This window comes from Melanostigma gelatinosum (assembly GCF_949748355.1).
Source record: "Melanostigma gelatinosum genome assembly, chromosome: 24".
Taxonomy (NCBI): Eukaryota; Metazoa; Chordata; class Actinopteri; order Perciformes; family Zoarcidae; genus Melanostigma; species Melanostigma gelatinosum.
Window position 1 is genome coordinate 7283034 of NC_136657.1, and position 19099 is coordinate 7302132.

Here is a 19099-nt window from a genome sequence, read left to right on the forward strand (position 1 = left end):
TGATGATGGAGAGGGGAATGTCAGACGCTGGAAATCTCATTTTCCCTCCTCCTATGGAGAAAACTAGCTGATTTCACTTGAAAACAATCCACCCTGTTCCAATACAGGGTATTGTAAAAAAAAAAAAAAAAAAAAAAAAAATATATATATATATATATATATATATATATATATATATTCTGACGCACGTGCGTGTGCCTGCGTGCAGATGTGACTTCGGGGTGGAGGTTCCTCATCCGGTAGGGGGCGGAGTGAGAGTGTGAGGGAGAAAGTGAGGAGCTGAGGCTGGAGCTGCAGAAAGGAGCGGATTGGTGGCTGCAGCGGATACCGGGTACCTGCAGCCGGAGTGCGGGGTGGATGAGAGACAGGAGTCGGGGGTCCTCCGGTTGACTGAACGGGAAGGTTTATATTAGCGCTAGTCGTGGCTCCTAGTGTCCGGTGCGCACCCCCATACACATCCACACACGTCTTAAGAACAGCGGGAGATGCATTACGTCATAGCCTCCAACCGTCCTAGTTGACCGCGTGCGCAGGACGGGATGATTCAGGGCTGCTGGACTAGAACGGGTAAGGATTCTACTGCTGCTCGCGAGCGCCCGGTGGCGGTGTCCCGACTGGACGAGGAAGAAGGGGATCCGCCGTCGCGCGGCCACTGGCTCTGATGGCCGCGAGCGGGAAAGAGACACAGCAGTCGCCGCTGCGCGAGAGCGAAGGGGACAGCAGGTATCTGGGAAGTGACGTGGTATCCGCGCCCCGCGAGAAAGCACCACGGTGCGGTTGTCGTGCATTTCGCAGGAGGGCAGGAGCGGGAAGGGGAACATGGCCGCGCAGTCGGACGGCAGCAAAGCCGGGGTCGGGTACGGAAGCGGCGGTTTCGCGCAGCTGTACGATGTTGACGGTGAGGAGCCGATGGACTCCGCCGCGATCCACATCTGCCAGTGCTGCCGCACCTCCGCTTGCTACTGGGGCTGCCGCTCAGCGTGCCTCGGCTCTCTCGGCGGGGTCCAGCACGCAGGAGGGCTCGGCATCCGGGAGACTCACTGCCCGCCCCGCGAGCAGCTGTGGCTGGACTGCCTCTGGATCATCTTTGCCCTCATCGTCTTCTTCTGGGACGTTGGCACGGACCTGTGCCTGGCGAACGAGTACTACCAGAGGCAGGACTACCTCTGGTTCGGCCTCACGCTCTTCTTTGTGCTGGTGCCGTCCGTGCTGGTGCAGATTCTGAGCTTCCGCTGGTTCGTGCAGGACTACACCGGCGGGGGGCTCGGGGAGGTGGAGGGGCTGACCAAGCGGGGCGTGGTGGCTCTGGGGTGCCTGTATCCTGGCAGGGACCGCCTGCAGCTGGCCACCATCTGGCTGTGGCAGGCCACCATACACATCCTCCAGCTGGGACAAGTGTGGAGGTAAGGTGGGGGAGGGGGGGGGGGGGGGGGGTCACAAACAACAACACACACATGATCCTAATCTGTCACCACACTCCCTCCCCCTTTTCCCTCTCTCTCACACACGCACAAGCTTTTACTCACACGCACACTTAATGGGTTGAGTGGTGTCTACCCGATGTAGCTGGAAGAAGGCAAAGCTTGCTTCACACTGACAGGCAAGAGAGGAAGAGCAAGAGGAGGACAGGGAAAGGCTCCCCCCCCCCAGCGCTTCACTTACTATCTGGGAATGACAGACAGTTCGCTGATGAAGAGAGACAGTCAGAGAGGCAGTGAGGGGGGGCAGACACAGAAAAGGCAGTCATGAGACACAGTGATCTAAGTTTCTGTTCTTATTTTGGGGGGGGGGGGGGTCACCGTATGAAAAGTGAATTCTGGAACTCATACTGTACAATCTCTAGTTGGGGGGGAAAAAAATAAAAAAAGCAGAATGTAAGTCTGACACACTCTGTGCCCTCAATCCACAGTGTCATTTTCAGCACCATGGACAGCGTCCCAGTCAGGGGTCCTTCGCTTTAGTTGAAGAACAGAGAAGTTGGGTCTGTCTGTGTGTGTGTGTGTGTATATTTGTGTAAGTGTGAATCTGTGTTTGCATGTGTGCACGCTCTTGTGCGCGCGTGTGACCGTGTGTGACCTCCTGCTGTGCTACTCAGCTCCTCTGCCTCGGCCTCTCTGTGGTTGTAGGTTTAAATCGGCCCTCGCGTACACACACACGGACACACGCAAACCTCTACCTCCATGCACCCCACCCAGTAGTCGCCCCCCTCAGCCTGCGGAATGGACTCTCCCATGTGGAGGAAGTGGAGGAGAAGGAGGAAGAAGAAGATGGAGGAGGAGGGAGTGGGGATGTTTGTGGCCGAGGAAATGGTACGGCCTGATTGAGACGGATCGCTTAGAGATGGAGAGGCTGTGGGGGGAAGGAGGGGTGGGGAAGGAGGAGGAGGGAGAAAAGGTTGCACATACACAACACGTAAACTGGGGGGAGGGGAGTAGAAAAAAGAGCAAGAGGAGTGAGAGTTGAGGGGATGAAGATCTACTGTATTCGGTAGGTTTGAAACCACATCCCTCCGTGTTAAGGCATGAAGTGTCTGTACGCGCGCAGTAAAGCCTCAATCCTAACCCTGAATACTAGGACTTCCTGGTTACAGATTCTTTTTAAAAGCCTGACAAACGATGCTGGTCCTTCATTGTTCTTGAGTCATGGACAAACATCATTTTGGTGTTTGTGTGTTATCTTAAATCTGTATAATCCACTCATTTGGCTTTTAAATGGTTTGGTTAGAAGCATTCACATATCTGAAGACGAGGATCATAAGAATAGGTTGGAATATATGGAATGGCCCCTCACCCCTGATCTAAACACAGGAAGTCAGGGTGGATAATCAATCAGTCGCTCAAGCATGTTTATCTGTGTAGCACCTTTCAAGCAAATCAAACGCAAGTCAAAGTGCGTCACAAATAATTGACGAGACGAAAACAAGACGAAAATGGAGCGACGCCGAAGAGACTGAAGAAATAGATCATGGTAAAACGTTAAAATAGAATTATAGCAAAATAAAAAAAATATTTATGTTTTGTGAATTAAGCTGTATGTTTCAAACAGGGGGCCGCACATGCAGACTCCTGCACAATGTAGGAGTACATGCACACACGCGATGACACAAGCACGGGTATTGGTAATGCGCTCACGGGGAACCAGGAGGATTTGCGCACGGACATAATACATAAACACATACATGCATCCACACACAGAGTCTGTGAGTGGGCCTTGGGCGATTTAATGGAAACCGCTGCCTACATCCCACCCACATGTACTGTAGTTTCCCCCATCTTTGCTGATAAAGAAAAATGACGTGTTTGTAATTAGTGCTGTTACCTCTGATCCCCTGCAGGTACATCAGGACTCTGTACCTGGGCATCATGTCGCGCCGGCAGAAGGAGCACCAGCGGCGCTGGTACTGGGCCATGATGTTCGAGTACGCGGACGTCAACATGCTGCGGCTGCTGGAGACTTTCCTGGAGTCCGCACCTCAGCTGGTCCTGCAGCTCTGCATCATGATCCAGGAGAACCGGGCCGAGACGCTGCAGTGTGGGTGGACGGACACATTTACGAAAAACACAACGCCCCTGTTTTCATGTCGACCACAAAGCACATACAAGTCAACAGCTGCACAAACAGTAATTAGCAATGTGCACACATCATGCTCAGTAATTTGTGGCTGCAGATGGTGCCGTTTTTTAGTCCTAGAAAAAAAGTGCAATCATAGGTGTCCGGAGGACGTGCTAGCCGAACTCCACCGGCCTACTCTTCCTGATTCATCCAGAAAATCTATCATCTAGGCGGCCACCCACTGGTGTTATTCATCCCTATGCCTCTGGAGTTTAGGGACACCTTCTACTTTTATGCAAATATGTGACTAGTACAGGGGGCGGATGCACACAGCAGCTGGGACATTAAAAACAACTTTCAGGCTCATACCATTAAGCGCCATAACCAAATGTTTGTTGCGTCACACACTGCTTCTTATTTAAGGATGCGCTTACATTGTTACACAAAACACCCCAGCTGACTCATCATGAAATTTGTGTGCTTTTTGTTTCACGAACCATGAAAACTTGATTCTACTTTGTTCTGATTGAGTCACACAGAAATAAAAAGCACCCACATCATCAGCCACCTCTGTTTTCGCCTTCTGTGACCCTCTCTGTAGGCATCTCCTCCCTTGGCTCCCTCCTGTCTCTCGCCTGGGTCCTGGCCTCCTACCACAAGCTGCTGCGGGATTCCCGCGACGACCAGCGCAGCATGAGCTACCGCGGGGCGCTGCTGCACCTCTTCTGGCGCCTCTTCACCATCTCGTCCCGCGTCCTCTCGCTCGCCCTCTTCGCCTCCCTCTTCCACATCTACTTCGGCATCTTTGTCGTGGTCCACTGGTGCGCCATGGCCTTCTGGGTGGTGCACGGGGGCACCGACTTCTGCATGTCCAAGTGGGAGGAGGTGCTCTTCAACATGGTGGTCGGCATCGTCTACATCTTCTGCTGGTTCAACGTGAAGGAGGGCCGGACGCGGTACAGAATGGTGGCGTACTACATCGTGGTGTTGGCCGAGAACACCATCCTGACTGGACTGTGGTGAGTTGCGTTTCCTTGAACCTGGATGCAACTAATACAATATCATGTTTCATCAAAATTCAAAAATGTATAGCATTAGTACAAGTAGACACCTGAATTGAACCCTGTCTGTCGCCACCATCCTGAAAGGTACACCTATAGGGACCCAGTGCTGACTGACTCCTACGCCGTCCCAGCGCTGTGTGGCGTCTACCTGACGTTCGCCGGCGGCGTCCTGGTCATGCTGCTGTACTACGGCTTCCTGCACCCCGTCACCTCCCACCTCCAGCCGAGCCCCGCCTCGTCCTGCTGCGCCCAGCTGCTCTGGGGTCTCCCCCTCCCCCCGTCGGCCCCGCCCACCGCCCCGCCCACCCCGGCCCACATGGCCAAGTCCGAGACGGACGAGGATGTCGCAGAGACGTGTCTTCCCGTCTTCCAGGTGAGGTCGGCGCCCATCCTCACCGCCAGGCCCGAGGGCCCGCTCATAAAAATCGACATGCCCAGGAAGCGCTACCCGGCGTGGGACGCCCACTACGTAGACAGGCGCCTGCGGAGGACTATAAACATCCTGCAGTACATAACGCCGGCCGCTGTGGGCATTCGCTACCGTGACGGACCCCTGCTGTATGAACTGTTGCAGTATGAGTCCTCATTCTGACACACACAAGTCAACACACAAACATCAGCACACATAAGCACATGTGCACCCGAAAAAAACATGTACGTACACATGGATGCTCAGATTTAGAGAAGATTGAGACGCACAACGTCGTACTTGATGTAAGCACACAGACATAAAAGTAATCAGTCACACTTTTATGCACACACACATATTCACACACATTCCTTGCGGGCACCACGACCTGCGAGTCCCATTGCCATGACTCGACAAGCTGCTTCACCACGAGTCCATCTCCTTCCTCGCTCATCCTTCTGACGCTCTATTTCCAACTCCTCTGACCACTCGTCATCTGGTCTCAGTGACTTAATACCACGCGTTCGTGCTGAGCTGTGAACTAAAAATAGAAAAAGGAGTGCGGTTCCACATCGGAGTCTTTGACCACCGCATGCCGTTTACGTCGTGTCGCTCACACTTCCACGGGTTTCAGTAGAATACAAAGATGTGACACAAAGTAAGAACGTCACTAAGGAATTTGTGAACATGTCGTCGTCAGTCTAGTCAAAAGGTAGTGTATATATTTTCTATGTACAGAAGGGATGTTTTTTATGTACCGTGACGTTGTTGTCGACGACTGGGGACAAAGCAGTTGGACAAATCGTTTTTGGGGGGTATGTTGACAAGGTTATCGGGGAGAGTAGCAGAGCATGATGGGAAAGATGGAGACAGAGACACACACTCAAGCAAATTCTGAATTTCACTCAAAGTTTGAAATTAAAGAAAGGAGAGATGAAAGGCAGGTATCATCCCTCAGCCAGAAAGACAATAAGCGCATTTTCTAAAATGTCTAAACTAGTTCTTTAAGAATGCTAACACGAACGCATACACGACAGTTAGCGACATTAACTCCAAAAGTGAGAACATGAGAAGTCAAAGCAGCTCAAAATAAGACCTCTAAAACAATCTCATGTTCCTGTTTCTGAATGGCTGTCAATGTGAAACTGCAAATAAAAATGTTCTGTGCCAAAAAAACAAAAACATGCTCCATCGGCTAAACTCAGTGAGACAGCTGAGATATTAGCTGAGACCGTTTTAAACGTTACCAATCTACAGGCCACATGTTAAAGAAATGATATTTTTATTGCCAAGAGGACTGTCACCCTCTCTCACACTCACAGACGTGTATGCTATGGTGTTAGCATGGAGCTAAATATGATATTAATGCTGCCGTTCTTATGGAGACTCCAAGATGTTCCAGTTTTAAAGTGAAACAAGAATCCCCAAAAACCCAGTGGCACCATCATCTTACAGATGAATTCCGATGTTGGTGGAATAAGTCTTACAGGCTGCTGATGTTTTCAGTGTTACTAATGTTTGGTTATATCATAAATATTACCGAATGCAAGAGGGAACATAAGGCAGCACAGGTAATGCAAGGCCAATGACTTTTGATCCATGTCTGCCACATTTTCGTGTGAAGTCTTCAGTACGTTGGTCTCACGCTAACAGGGTGCTGCCACTGAAGCTGCCACAAAACCGCTTTGGTCGTTAATCGTCACAACCCTCAATGACTCGTCTCCGACTGTAACGAGCACCATAGCAACTCCTCCGAAGCCACCCACGGCTGAGCTGTGATGTATGGCTCATTGTTTATTTCTTTGGTTTGTTTATCCCCGTGATCCAAGCTGCTACATTGGCAGGCGACAAAGCGTGAGATGTCGGTCATCAGTCCGTCGACGGGGAACGTTGCGCCCCCAAACCGCACGCCGTCAGGGGGGCCGCCTCGACACCGGGCGAGTAGACACGAGTGTTTGGAATGCGGCGCAAGTGTTTTTGCCTCCAGTCCCATGTCAGCGGTAGGGCAGGTGAAACAGTCATGTGACGCTTTCAGATGGTGGGGTTGGAAGAGATGAACACTCACAGGCTTCTTGTTATTATCAGCTGCATGTCCAAGAGGATCGAGCATGGGAAAGAGAAAGATGTTGCATTTGAGAGCGCGTAAAGAGAGTTAAAAAAGGGGGACGTCGATATTTTTCAGGTGCTTATTTTTTGTTTGTCAAATTACAAAATTGTCAAATTATCTGACAACAATTAAACCGACTTTGCTTGTTGGAGTACGGCCCTCTGTTAAGGACTAAATAATGAATCCAAAAAATGCTCAACAGATTCATGAACCATGAAAATAATGATTTGGAGCAGCCGTGTCATTTTTCAGCAAAGCGTTAAAAAAAAAGAAGGAGAAAAAAAAGAGACTCACACCAAACAATGTCGACATATCCCTTTAAGTTAGATCAACGTGAACGAACAGTGAGCTTACATTATGTTTCTGTGGTGCTACAGCCGATTTACAAAAAAACCCAACAACAAACAGGACAAATCAGTTAATTTGCTGCCAACTAGATCCAGTCGGTGCGAACGCGCAGCAGAAGCATCGGTGTTCATATGGTGCAACGAGCTACGGAGTCAATTGGCTGCTAATCCCACTTCATATGGTGCAAATACGAAACACACACACACACACACACACGTACTTATGGTGCAATAAGGGCAGATTGTCCCTTTGAATTCTATGGTGCAACTTGAGTACTGCCTTCAGTTGTCGGCCAAGGCTGAGCCAAAAGGCTCCGTCCGAACGGACAACTGCTCTTCCCGGTTCCTGCAGAAGCTATGCAAGTCTCCGACGCTAGGAGAAGTGCTTCGTGTACACGCTCACAACACACAGGGTCCCCCCCCCCACACACACACACACACACACAGCAGGGAGATATGCGTAGTACAGTGAGAAATAGTGCAACAACATGGGATGTGTCCCTACCTCACCGCTTCAACACACACACACACACACACTAATGTCCAATAATCCCTTACCCCTTTATAATTTGAACAATATTCATATGGTGCTATCGAGTAAAGACGGATGTTTTTTGTATTGTTATGGTCACCGTGGCGTGAAGAATTCCGCCAGGTATGTTTAGAGTGTTTCAGGTTCAGATTGATGGAGTCATTCGGTCAATCCGGGTCTCCCGACGTTGAGAGTGTAGAGAAAGAAAAACAGCAACACCCTCCGTCTCTGAGGAAGAAGCAACGAAGCCGTATCCGCTCGAGTGAAGTGGAGATGGACAAGTCTTCTTTTTAAGACACCCGAGTCATGGTTAAAGATGAAGGAGGGTGGTGCTATTTTTTTGGGACACTCTGACGTGGACATGCACTGTACATTAAGCATGGGTTTAGATGTGTCCGAGCACAGGAATCAGAGAAAAAACAAACATAAAATGCGACATTTTCTGTTCAGATCGTGAATTTCTTGCATGAATGTCTTAGATTTTGAGGAAACACGTGGTCACTGCAGAGGCTCACAGGTTTGAAGAGTCAGCTTATTTTGGGTTGCAGTCCCACTAGCTTCCCCCCTCTCCCTCGTACTGACCTCTGACCCAAAACCGTGGCCCCCTTCGCACCCAGAGCTCCAGCCAATCAGAGATCAGGTTCAACGCAAATCAGGTCTGACACAACCAAAAACACAGTTCCTTCTTTACACAGAAGTTCTCACGTGTGGCATTCAGACTCGGCAGTAACCTCGTAATCAAAACTGCAGGTGTCATACCTTCTTACCGTCACTAACCTTCATATCTGGTCACAAAAAAAAAAAAAGGATGTACACTCTACTGTTGAGTCTGCACGCTCCAGATGAAACCTTAAGAGCCTTAGCCGGGCCCACTCTGAAGGGAGGATCCAGTCGGTGTCATTGTATGGCTACACATCTACCGCTATGCAAGGTTACAGACAGAGAGGTTCTGGGCTTGAATAACCTTTACGGGGAAAAAAATAAATACCACATCACTGTTCTCATGTATTCCTTGTAATTGTATCGCCTTTTGTCTTTGTTTGCAAATAAGAGGAGAAGAAACCAGGAAGTGTTAATGTGCAACAATGCAAACGTGTGATATATCACGAGTTGACTCTTTACATTTGTCTGTGATGATTTTGGTAATCTTGCGTATCCTTTCTATGGAGGCAATTTACATTTTTCTCCATCGCGTTTGTCTGTTGATGGGTTCAAATTGGTCTGGGGCGGAGGGGGGGGGGGGGGGGGTCACTGTAATGTACCTTTAGGGAATAACCAGGAAGGATACAAGGAGGTTTGTGCATCCGATTGTGAAACCAGAAAGTTATTTTTTTGCTGTTCTTTGGATAAACATGTAAATGTTCCAGTATCAGGGTCTGCAAAGCATATGAGGCCTGTGGTTAGGCTGTGTGTGTGTGCATGTGTGTGTGAGTGCCTTGTGTCCGTGACGCTTCATATGCTTTTTTTCGCCAAAGTTTTTGCTTGGTCCGGAGCTGTGAAATTATCATTACTCGTCATGGTTCTGTAGAACTGGAGAGCCAGACGCTAAGCTGTTTCTGATCTCAGACCAGTTTTGACCAGATCCAAGTCCAACGACGGCTGAAATCCGTTCTTTTTGGGGAAAGCGTCAGGAGTGATTTCAGCGGTTTGACTCAGGTGTGGATACTATAAGCACAGGGCAGGGTCGAACTAAACCTTAACGTGGATGATGTATCTATAAGATGTACCATGAGCTTTTATTTTTTCGGGTCCATGCTTTTTCTACCGTTTTCTTCAGCTTGAAAAAAAAGAAAAAAGTAGCTTTTCAGATTTCGATGTGCAAAAAGTACCTTTTATTTTCTCGTGGTTGGCATTTTGATTGTAAATACCTTTTTCTGGTAATCCTCCTCAGTTGGATCTATGTTCGATGAGTTGGTTAGATGGCTCTTTCAAAATGTACCGATAGTAAATGTTCTTTATAAATATCCAGAATGTAAGACGGGAGAAGACTGGAAACTGTGTTTTTCGTAGGAGTCCGTGCCATTGTGTCGTCTTGAGTATAAGCACACTGGTATTAGATCTGTAGGCAGAATGACGTGTTGGGAGGCGCAACCAAGCTTTTAGGACGATTAGGACGAACGGATGTAGTATTTGTCTCTCACATTCCTGATTAACACAAAAAATAGTTTGTAATTGTTCTGCAAAGAGAGACCATCAATGATTCGTGAAGAAGTCAATTTATTTATTCACTCAGAGTACAAAAATGTCCATTCTGACCCCTTATTTTGTGTTAAAAAAAATAAGAATAATCACCACTTCCATATTTGTACGCTTTAAATGAAGCTGAAGCCAGCAGCCGGCTCGCTTAGCTTAGCACAAAGAGCAGACGCTAACTAGCTGTGTTCGAAAGTTTAAAAACGTGGGAAGGAGCTAGCTCGGCTCGTTACAAAGTTGAGACTTTGGCCAAGCTGGCTCTTTCCATCGTTTTTAACTTTGGACAAATCCAGCTAGATTCCGCTCTCCATTTCCCCTTACTTCCAGTCATTATGCTAAGCTAACCGTCTCCTGGCGCTAGCTTCATATTTAGTGTACATCAGTGAGTGTGGTATCAAGCTTCTCGTCTAACTCTCCGCAAGAAAGCAAATAAGTGTATTTTTTAAATTTGTCAAACTGTTTTTTAAAATATACATTTTTTTAATACTGTGAAATAAAGGTAAATTCCATTCACCTCCACTGTATTGGTGTGTAGGCAGAAATCTAAAGAGAAAAACCTCAAAACCATTTTGTGGGAAGCAACTTTTGAGAAAAAACTACAGTAAGTAAAAGAGCAATTTAGTAGACATATTTATTAAGATGGACATTGTTGACTTTGGGCGTGATTAAATAACTTGATGCAATGGTCCCATTTGCAGCGTGCAGCTACATGCCAAACAGTTCAATACATAAGCACATATTTCAAACTTAAGGAAGGAAATGTTCAATTGACAAGTTCAATTGTTCAAGGGACACACCTCACACAGTTTTTGTTATTCTGATGAAAGCAGGGTCTGTCTAATCACCTGTCTTCACTGTAGAAATGACGGCTGCCGTCATCGACCGTGTTCAAACCGCTCCTGCTTCAGCTCATAAAAAACACCATTCAGGAATCTTCTGGTCTTTTTTTTGGGGGCGAATGTTTTCTGACCAACCGCAAGACGGCACATCTGGTGTCTCTTGTTTGTCCGTGTGTTGCGTGTCTACGATAACCGTTAAAGCATTCTGGGGAAGAGTTGAACGATATTTTCAATGGCTCTACGTGGCCAGCGCTGGGAAATGTGTTATTTTTGTTACAATACCTCCTGAAAATAAAGTCTATTTATTTGTGAAGAGACAAAGATTTACAATTATACAGATGACTAGATAGAAATTATAACAGATTTTAAATGATGTGAAACAGTTGTATAAATGAAAACATGTGCAGTTCATTTTGGTTTTGAACACGGTACAGAAATGTATATGCGTGAGTATTGAGTTTGATTTTATATATTTACCATTTTATTACATTGTAATGTTGTGACTGCGATGGAGAAAAAAAAATATAAAGGAATATAAAGTAATTTTTCCAAATGCGTGTCGCTTTTTGTTTCCATTTAGGGACACTTATTGTGGGAAAAAAAAGAAACTTCACATTTTCAATTAACTTTATTTGTTTTCAAAAATTGTCATTTCACAGGAATCTCTACACAGGCCAGGCAGGATTAGGATTGTGCCGAAGTTTTACCAGCTTTTATGAATAGAAAACTAAAAAGAGTAACTTGGATGGAACACAGCATAGAGTGCAAAGACGCAGCTTATATGTAACATTAAAAGACCACAAACACCCATAAATATGAAATTATTTCACTTCAGTAGAAAAACACACATATATAGATGCATGGACACTATATACATATCACTAAATATGCAAGCAGCTGCATTAATAAAAGATGAGGCTGGAGATATTCTAAAGTACAGTTATTTTTAATAAATCCCATGAAAATATCATCCCTGTCCTGTTGGCGGCACTCATGATAAACTCACTAATAATCTCCTGAATCAGCTGGGCACTGTAGTTTTGAGCAAACATTCCTCAAAAAATGAGAAAATCGTGCATTTGTTAGGTCTGCTTTTAGCCGTGGATGAGTAAACATTTGGCGCTCTCGTGAGTATTTGGGGCAGCAGGACGGTTTGCGTGGGATTGAGTCAAAACAAATTGAGGAACAGCGGCTCAGTGATGTGTTTTTAATAACAATGGAGCTCTACGGCACAGTGCAAAAGGATTTATATGGCTTCGATACACACACGTACTTGTTAGCGGAAACATTCATCGTTGGTTTTGGACTTTTCGTGCGTGGGATTTGATGATCGTGAGACAAGAGGCATCAGTAAGCATCAGCAAGATTAAGAAGACGATGCTCCGAGATATTTATTATTCCTTGAGTTTCATCTTGTGCTACTCTTAACATCCAGCTGATCCAGTAAGTTACCGCCCTGCATGATGCTAATAAAATTCATTGAACTGCTTTAAATTTTATGACGCAAATCCCTCTGTAAAAAAAACCTATGTTGCACATCTCCTTGGAGCGCCTGTTGTGCATCTTAACAGTCTTTGGTGTCATTAGAATACATGCTTAAGTGCAGAATGGATACCTGAAACAGACACTTACTGAAGAATTTGCATAGAAAAGCACCCTTCCACTTTGTTGTTACCTCTCACGCTATAATTCAACAGTAAAAATACATCAAGTCAGATGTGAAATTTCAGTTAAGGATGGATAAAAGGAGAATCCAAGTGTTTTTTTTTTTAGATCACTTGCTCACTTGATCACAAATAAACCAACACAGCAACGGCACACGCAGAATCACTAAGATTTCCAGCAAACAATCTTTCAGGCTTCAAGACAAACAGGATCTCAGTGAGATGCAATATAAATCTCAGTTGAGCTACTGGCTCCCTCTGCTGACCAAAAGTAAAAACACAAGTACAAAAGAAAAGGCAAATCCGCATACTGAATAAAGATTTCTATAAACTATTACCGCAAAAGAATAAATCTCTTCATCTTAAACAAAAGTCCTCTTTTTCCCCCAGAATAAAATGATTAATCTCAATGTTCATCCTACCACCAAAAAAAGGTTTCAATATTTCCTCAGAGCTGTTCCGTTTCTACTACAAAACACAGCTGGTTTCAAGTCTACAGTAACAGATTGTTGTTATAAAACAGCACACATTATGGAGAGTTATGAACAGGATTCACTATTTTCACAGCAGTGAACGACTGCCCAGCAGGTGTCAGTGGGCCTGAACGTATTTAAAACCACCTTTCTACCGTTTACGTGCACATGAACAACACACACACATGCCTGAGTGACAGCCGGGGGCCTCGGTGAGTAAAGTGCATCATGTGAAGTACCTCTGGAGAGCCCGGCTGGGATCGGTTTACTCCAACAGGGGCTCGTCGTCCTCGTCGTCGTCAACCTGCAGCCTCTGGAAGGGCCGGGAGGCTGACGGGTGCCGGTGCCTCAGGAACCTGAACAGAACTGAAGAGCAACAGGTCGTGTTAGTAGAGCTCAAACAAACCTGTCGATATTAACTTATCACACTCGAGTCATTTGGGACTCACCGGTGATCGCGGTGAGCACCAGCAGGACGCACACCACCATGCCGACCACCAGAGGGGCCTCCCAGCAGGTCTCGGCGGCCAGCAGGCACCGGGCCTGGTTCAGGCTGCCGTTGTTGGGCTGCGGGGGCACCGACAGCAGGTGGCACATGAGCGGGTAGATGTCCACGCTCTGCAGGCTGCTGATCCGATAGCCCTCGTGGAAGCTGGGCCCCGCCGCCGCCATAAAGGGGTGCATGCTGGGTAGGGAGTTGTCGTAGCCGTGGTCGCCAACTGGAGGGGACAGAAGGAGAGCGGTGGGTGAAGGGGATCAAATGTCGGGCTATCACGGTAAAGAGGAAAACAATGATCAGACGTACAGCGCGGCAGCTTGTTCCCTCGCTTCACTATGGTCCAGCCTTCGTCGGCGATCGCTATGATCGGCTGGACGCGCTCGTTGTTCCGGTAGTGCAGCCTGTCGGGGATGTCCGACTTCAAAAACGCCCTCATGTTGGGGTGGCACTTATTCAGCAAGGCACAGATGGCCTCCGGGTCTACAAAGCACATGCACAGAAACAGGCGTTTGTGTGAGTAAATGTCCACCGCCGGCCGCATGTTCGTACGCACTCTTTCATCTCGCGTGGGGCCCGGTTACCGTGGTGCGGGAGGATGGCCGTGACTGGCGAGAGGTCCACCAGCGTGTAGTTGTCGGGGTGGAGGCAGTCGTCCAGCCGTATGAGGCGCTCGGCCGAGCACTGGGCCATGCCGTGGTCGCTGGTCACCAGGATGTTGACGCGACCCCAGAGGCCGGTGCGGCGCAGCTCCGAGATCAGCAGGCCGATGTTGTCGTCAACCTGGTCGCACACGAGCGGACACACGGCTATCAGTACCGGTTTACGTTGAGCAAAACCTGAAGTGCAGGGGAGCTCTGTACGAATATAGTCTTTTCATTATAAGGATGACAAAATGATGCTTCCAACAAATACATTTTAGTTCAGAGCAGAAGATTTCAGGAACATTTTGTGTTGTGGTTAATTGAGCTTCTCTGAGATTTTAAGCAAAAAAAAAAAAAAAAAAAGGACAGTACCTCTTTCAGCACTTGGCTCATGGCAGTGTCGTTGTCCGGGCCGAATTTGTGACCCGACTGGTCCGGTTCCTCCCAGTAAAGCGCTGCGAACATCACTCCTTCCTCCTGGTGGAATAGAGTGTGTGGTACAGGATGTCAATGGCAAAAAATAGGCGGGATGGAAACCTTGAAAGACACCGACGGGCAAACAGAAGAAGCGCGGTGTGTTTTCTTACCTTTCCATCTCCCAGCATCCACTGCGTCACGTTCCCCAGCCGCTGTCGGAACGGCACGTGGCCGTCGTAGGACTGGAAGTGCGACGCCGTGCGGTTGCCGAAGGCCACGTCGGAGCCGGGCCACATCACGGCCGCCGTCTTGTAGCCGGAGTCCAGCGCCGTGATCCAGAGGGGCGCCTTGCTCCACCACACCGGGTCATTGTTGCCGGGGTGGAACTCCTGGTGGATGACGGGGTCGTACATGTTGCTGGCCAGGATGCCGTGGGACTCGGCGTACAGCCCCGTCACCTGGAGAGGAGAAGATTCTTGGTTTGTCATCTTCTATTCATGTCTATCTTATTGAGACTTAATTGGTTCAGACTTAGTTGTGCCACACAATCAAAACAAGCTGCGGGGGTTACCAGGCTGTAGTGGTTGGGAAACGTCTTGGTGATGAAGACGTTGGTGAGATGCTCCACCAGGACCCCCTGGCTGTACAGGAGCTTCAGGTTGGGCATGGGGAACCGCCGCAGGTAGTCGGCGCGGAAGCCGTCGAACGACACCAGCAGCAGCGGCGGAGGGCCCTGCCGAGCCGTGCCGTTTCCCACGCCCGAGGCCCCGACGCCACACAGGAGGCCCAGCAGCACTTTCAGTAACATCCTGAGAAGCCGGATACTTACACAGAAGACAGAGTCTACAGCCGCGCTACCTGTTCAGCAGGTATAATAAATACCATCGGGCCCAGCACTACACAGAGTTCAGCTGAGGGTGATGGTAGCTGTGCAAGTTATGTAGCCCTAAACCAAAGTGATAAAAAAAGATCTGAAAGTCAATTTCACGTGGCTAAACTGAAAGAGAAAAAAAAGGAACTGAGCACAATGATGATGCCCGTCATAATTCTGACACAGAAGCCCACAGAGAGAGAAAGTGAAGCCAAAAATAGGATTTGGTTCCTTCCCTTCTTCACCGATCCAACTTTTTCAGTCCCCATACCTCTTCTCACTCAACATCCCGTTTCATATGCATCAAACTACAAGTCAACTGACACGATTGTGACTGCGGAAACAAGGTTACAGAGGACTAAAAACAGACACATTTGGCTCATATGCTCATTATCAGAGGACAGCATGAGACAGCAGCACGTTTCAGTTTGTCAACGACAAAGGTGTATTTTAATTACAAGGACGTGACTGCAGGACTGTAAACAGCCTATTTTACACACGAAAAATAATAAGATACAAAAAATACCATATACACGCCTCTAATAATCACATTAATAAATGCTTAAAACAATGCGGAAGTTAAAGGAATAATGGCGCAGGAAATGCTGAAATACTATCAGCGGACAAGCCGGTTAGCTGCACGCTTGTTATAGCGTTCACGTAACGCGAACAGTTTAATGTATAACGCTACCTGTAAGGGGGCTGACAGCAAGTTGTCCTCCAGACAGTTTCGTTGAATACTGTTAACTGTATAATGTTGTTAACTTTCTCCTTCAGTCTACTTTCGCAGCGGCAGCGTCACTTGACTTCCTCAAAACAAACGAAACGCAGGGACGTTGTCGAGATAGCTAAGATTGTTTCCGGACACTTCCGGTAACGCATTTCAAAATAAATACCTATTCGAAATGCCGCACGCCGTGATACAAAAAAAAGATATTTTTTTCCATCTATAGTTTCGTTTTCCGTATAATTAGCAACTCAAGTTATATTATATCGTGAATAAAAAGCCTGTGATGCATACGAATTCATTTATTTAAGAGTTTGAAAAAACACACGGCTTTTATTTTGACGTACAAATTGTCCGCACTCTGCTCATGTTGTGGCCGCCTTTACGTAACACTTGAGGGGACGCCTCACAAATTTGGCAGTTCAAGCAGCGAATCAGCGTTCAGATTCGTTGAAGGGGGGCGGGACAAGTACGTGGTTGAATGAAATGTTTAAAAGCTGATTTTTAAACGTTACAGAAGTTGAATTAGGATTAGAATAACCAGATATTATGCCCCCAGTCTTCATCCAATCAATAAAATCGTTAAAAATGCTTCTGTGAAAATATATTGTGGTGAATTAGTGCATGACCAGCTAGTACACAATACCCCTTTACATTAAAGCATTATGTTGCAATTTGTCTGGCAGGCAATATATTTTAAGGGCAACAATAACAGGTTTCCGGTCCCCGCATTGCATTGCAATGCTCTGCATGCTAAATTGACATAGGCTCAGTAAATTGCTGTATAATCTTGGTTAAAAATGTTGAAAATGGTCCAGTGCACCAAATGATTAACTCCTTGAAGCTACTGGCTCTCAGCAACAATAGCAATAGTATGCCATGTTGTATTCTCCTTTAAGGATCATCACCGCTGTCCTCCCTTGGCATCGCCTTCCTCCCTTCCCTGTCCAAAGTCCTTATGGCTCTTCTGATAAGGTAGAACACGGTTGGCATCACGGTCACTCTGCTGTACACCGCGACACGCTCTGCCATCTCAGGACGATCTCTGTTTGACCTCTTCACCCCCCACAGAATGGATCCCGTGTACGAGAACCCAGAGTTCACCTACGAGAACCAGTCGTCGGGCGTATACGACTTGACCTATGAGACGCCGTGCGACGAGCCCGCCAAGCTGACCGCGGAGAACACCAGACAGGCCAAAGCGCAGATACCGACTCCCCCTCCTCTCCCGCCGCCTCGCCCTCCCACGGGGGAGAGGCGAAGCAGTTCCTCCTCATCCTCCTCATCCTCCTCATCCTCCTCATCCTCCTCGTCCTCCTCGCACGCCGAAGATGGAGACAAAGGTGAGGCGGACGACTGTAAACGGGAGGATGAGAGACAGGAAGAGCAAGAGGAGAAGATAGAGGTAGAGGAGAGCAGCAATGAGCTGAATTGGGAGAGGAGGTCTCCAGAGGCAGCGGCAGACGGCAGGAACTCATCCCGCAGATCCTCATCTTCATCGTCGTCGTCATCGGCCTCTGAGAAGGAGGAGCCCGAGAAGGAGCCAGAGCCTGAAAAAGAGGGACCTAAAATCCAACTTTATGTCAAGGTAGGGAGGAAGTGGGTTCGGAGGCGGTTCCGAACGGAGCTCGGTTCGATCAAAACTAACAACCTGTCTTTGAACTGAGGTGTCTGCCTCATAAATCTCAGTCCTATGAGGTCAAAGTGTGTCGAGCATATCCGTGTGCGTGTGTGTGTGTAATGTGATTGTTGTACATCCAGAGCCTTTCACACACACACACACACACACAAACGTGTATTTATATGTCTTCATGATGAGTGATTTCTTTGTGTGCGAGGATGTGCATGTGTGTGCGTGTGTGCGTGTGGATGTGTGTGTGTGTGCATATGTGTGTCCCTCTGGTTCTAAATATAAGTTGAACTGACAAGAATGTTATGACTCAGTGCGGGTTAGTTGGGGACTGTTCCTGTCACACGGCCATGTGAATTCTCATGTGTGTGTGTGTGTGTGTGTGTGTACTATGCTAAGTGTCTCTCTGAAGATCTCTCTATTGATCTGTGCTGAAAATTCCCCAACTCCCCAACCCAAACACACACACACACACACACACACACCAACTGAATTGATTACACAATCTGCACATTGGACAGTAAAGTCCAGTTCCACTGGAGTATACAAGCATCATAAATCAGACACTTTGAAACTAAAACCATAAATGTTAGCTCTATAACCCAGAGGTTATTGCAGTAGAGCAAGAGGGATCAAGCCCAGCGGCTCACAAACTTTTCTTTAGGGCTGACTGACTCAAATGTTTTCTTGAAGTGTTAGCATTGTGTTAGCATTGTGTTAGCATTGGCACCTAGCTTTAATTAAGTAGCTTTTTATTCAATATAAAGACCAATCTATAGCATATTTGTTGTCATCGAATGTCAATAAAAAGTTACTTTATCTCAGTATACCTTCTGGAAAAAGACTTCAGGGCATCTTGATACATTTGGAAATTTGGAAATGATTTATTATCCATCATAAAGTCATTAATTATGGCAACTAAACCCAATATGAAGGTTGTTTTATTAGAAAATGGAAGAACATAAATCAGGCTTTGATACACACACTCATTGTTGGTTTTGTTCCCATGTGACGAGTCTGAGAAGGAGACGATGACTTTCGATGATTCAAAGTCACCCGGTCAATCAGAGCTGGGAGGGGCAGGGCACCCTTGGGTGACTTGGTCTCCCCCACCCCCACCCCATCCCTCACTAA

General features: G+C 47.3%; 2 protein-coding genes across 3 annotated transcripts; one reads left to right on the top strand and one right to left on the bottom strand.

Annotated features, from left to right (window-relative positions):
• Positions 1–819: 819 nt before the first annotated feature.
• Positions 820–5208, top strand: LOC306797235 (XK-related protein 6-like; the record flags this gene model as incomplete). The annotated part of the gene is made up of 4 exons (XM_079296483.1): positions 820–1403; positions 3335–3531; positions 4154–4571; positions 4701–5208. 4 exons carry the CDS (start codon positions 820–822, stop codon positions 5206–5208), a joined length of 1707 nt encoding a protein of 568 aa, XP_079152609.1.
• Positions 5209–11690: 6482 nt separating this feature from the next.
• On the bottom strand, positions 11691–16419 carry enpp4 (ectonucleotide pyrophosphatase/phosphodiesterase 4). Of its 2 annotated transcripts, none has more exons than XM_079296272.1 (8): positions 16300–16419; positions 15309–15683; positions 14908–15195; positions 14693–14797; positions 14261–14459; positions 13986–14159; positions 13630–13899; positions 11691–13546 (listed from the first exon to the last, which is right to left on the bottom strand). In XM_079296272.1, exons 2-8 carry the CDS (start codon positions 15543–15545, stop codon positions 13446–13448), a joined length of 1374 nt encoding a protein of 457 aa, XP_079152398.1. In that variant the 5' UTR covers positions 15546–15683; positions 16300–16419; the 3' UTR covers positions 11691–13445. The 2 variants fall into 2 exon arrangements, with proteins under 2 accessions (XP_079152398.1, XP_079152399.1); XM_079296273.1 differs by having other exon boundaries at positions 15309–15546; positions 16300–16361.
• Positions 16420–19099: the final 2680 nt, after the last annotated feature.

What these genes read in the sequence shown, in the direction of transcription:
- enpp4 (XM_079296272.1), bottom strand. Translation starts at nt 15,545, where the DNA reads ATGTTACTGAAAGTGCTGCTGGGCCTCCTGTGTGGCGTCGGGGCCTCG. An exon ending in TTCCCAACCACTACAGCCTG is followed by an intron (nt 15,196 to 15,308) that starts GTAACCCCCGCA and finishes TCTCCTCTCCAG; the next exon opens with GTGACGGGGCTGTACGCCGA. An exon ending in GGATGCTGGGAGATGGAAAG is followed by an intron (nt 14,798 to 14,907) that starts GTAAGAAAACAC and finishes CTATTCCACCAG; the next exon opens with GAGGAAGGAGTGATGTTCGC.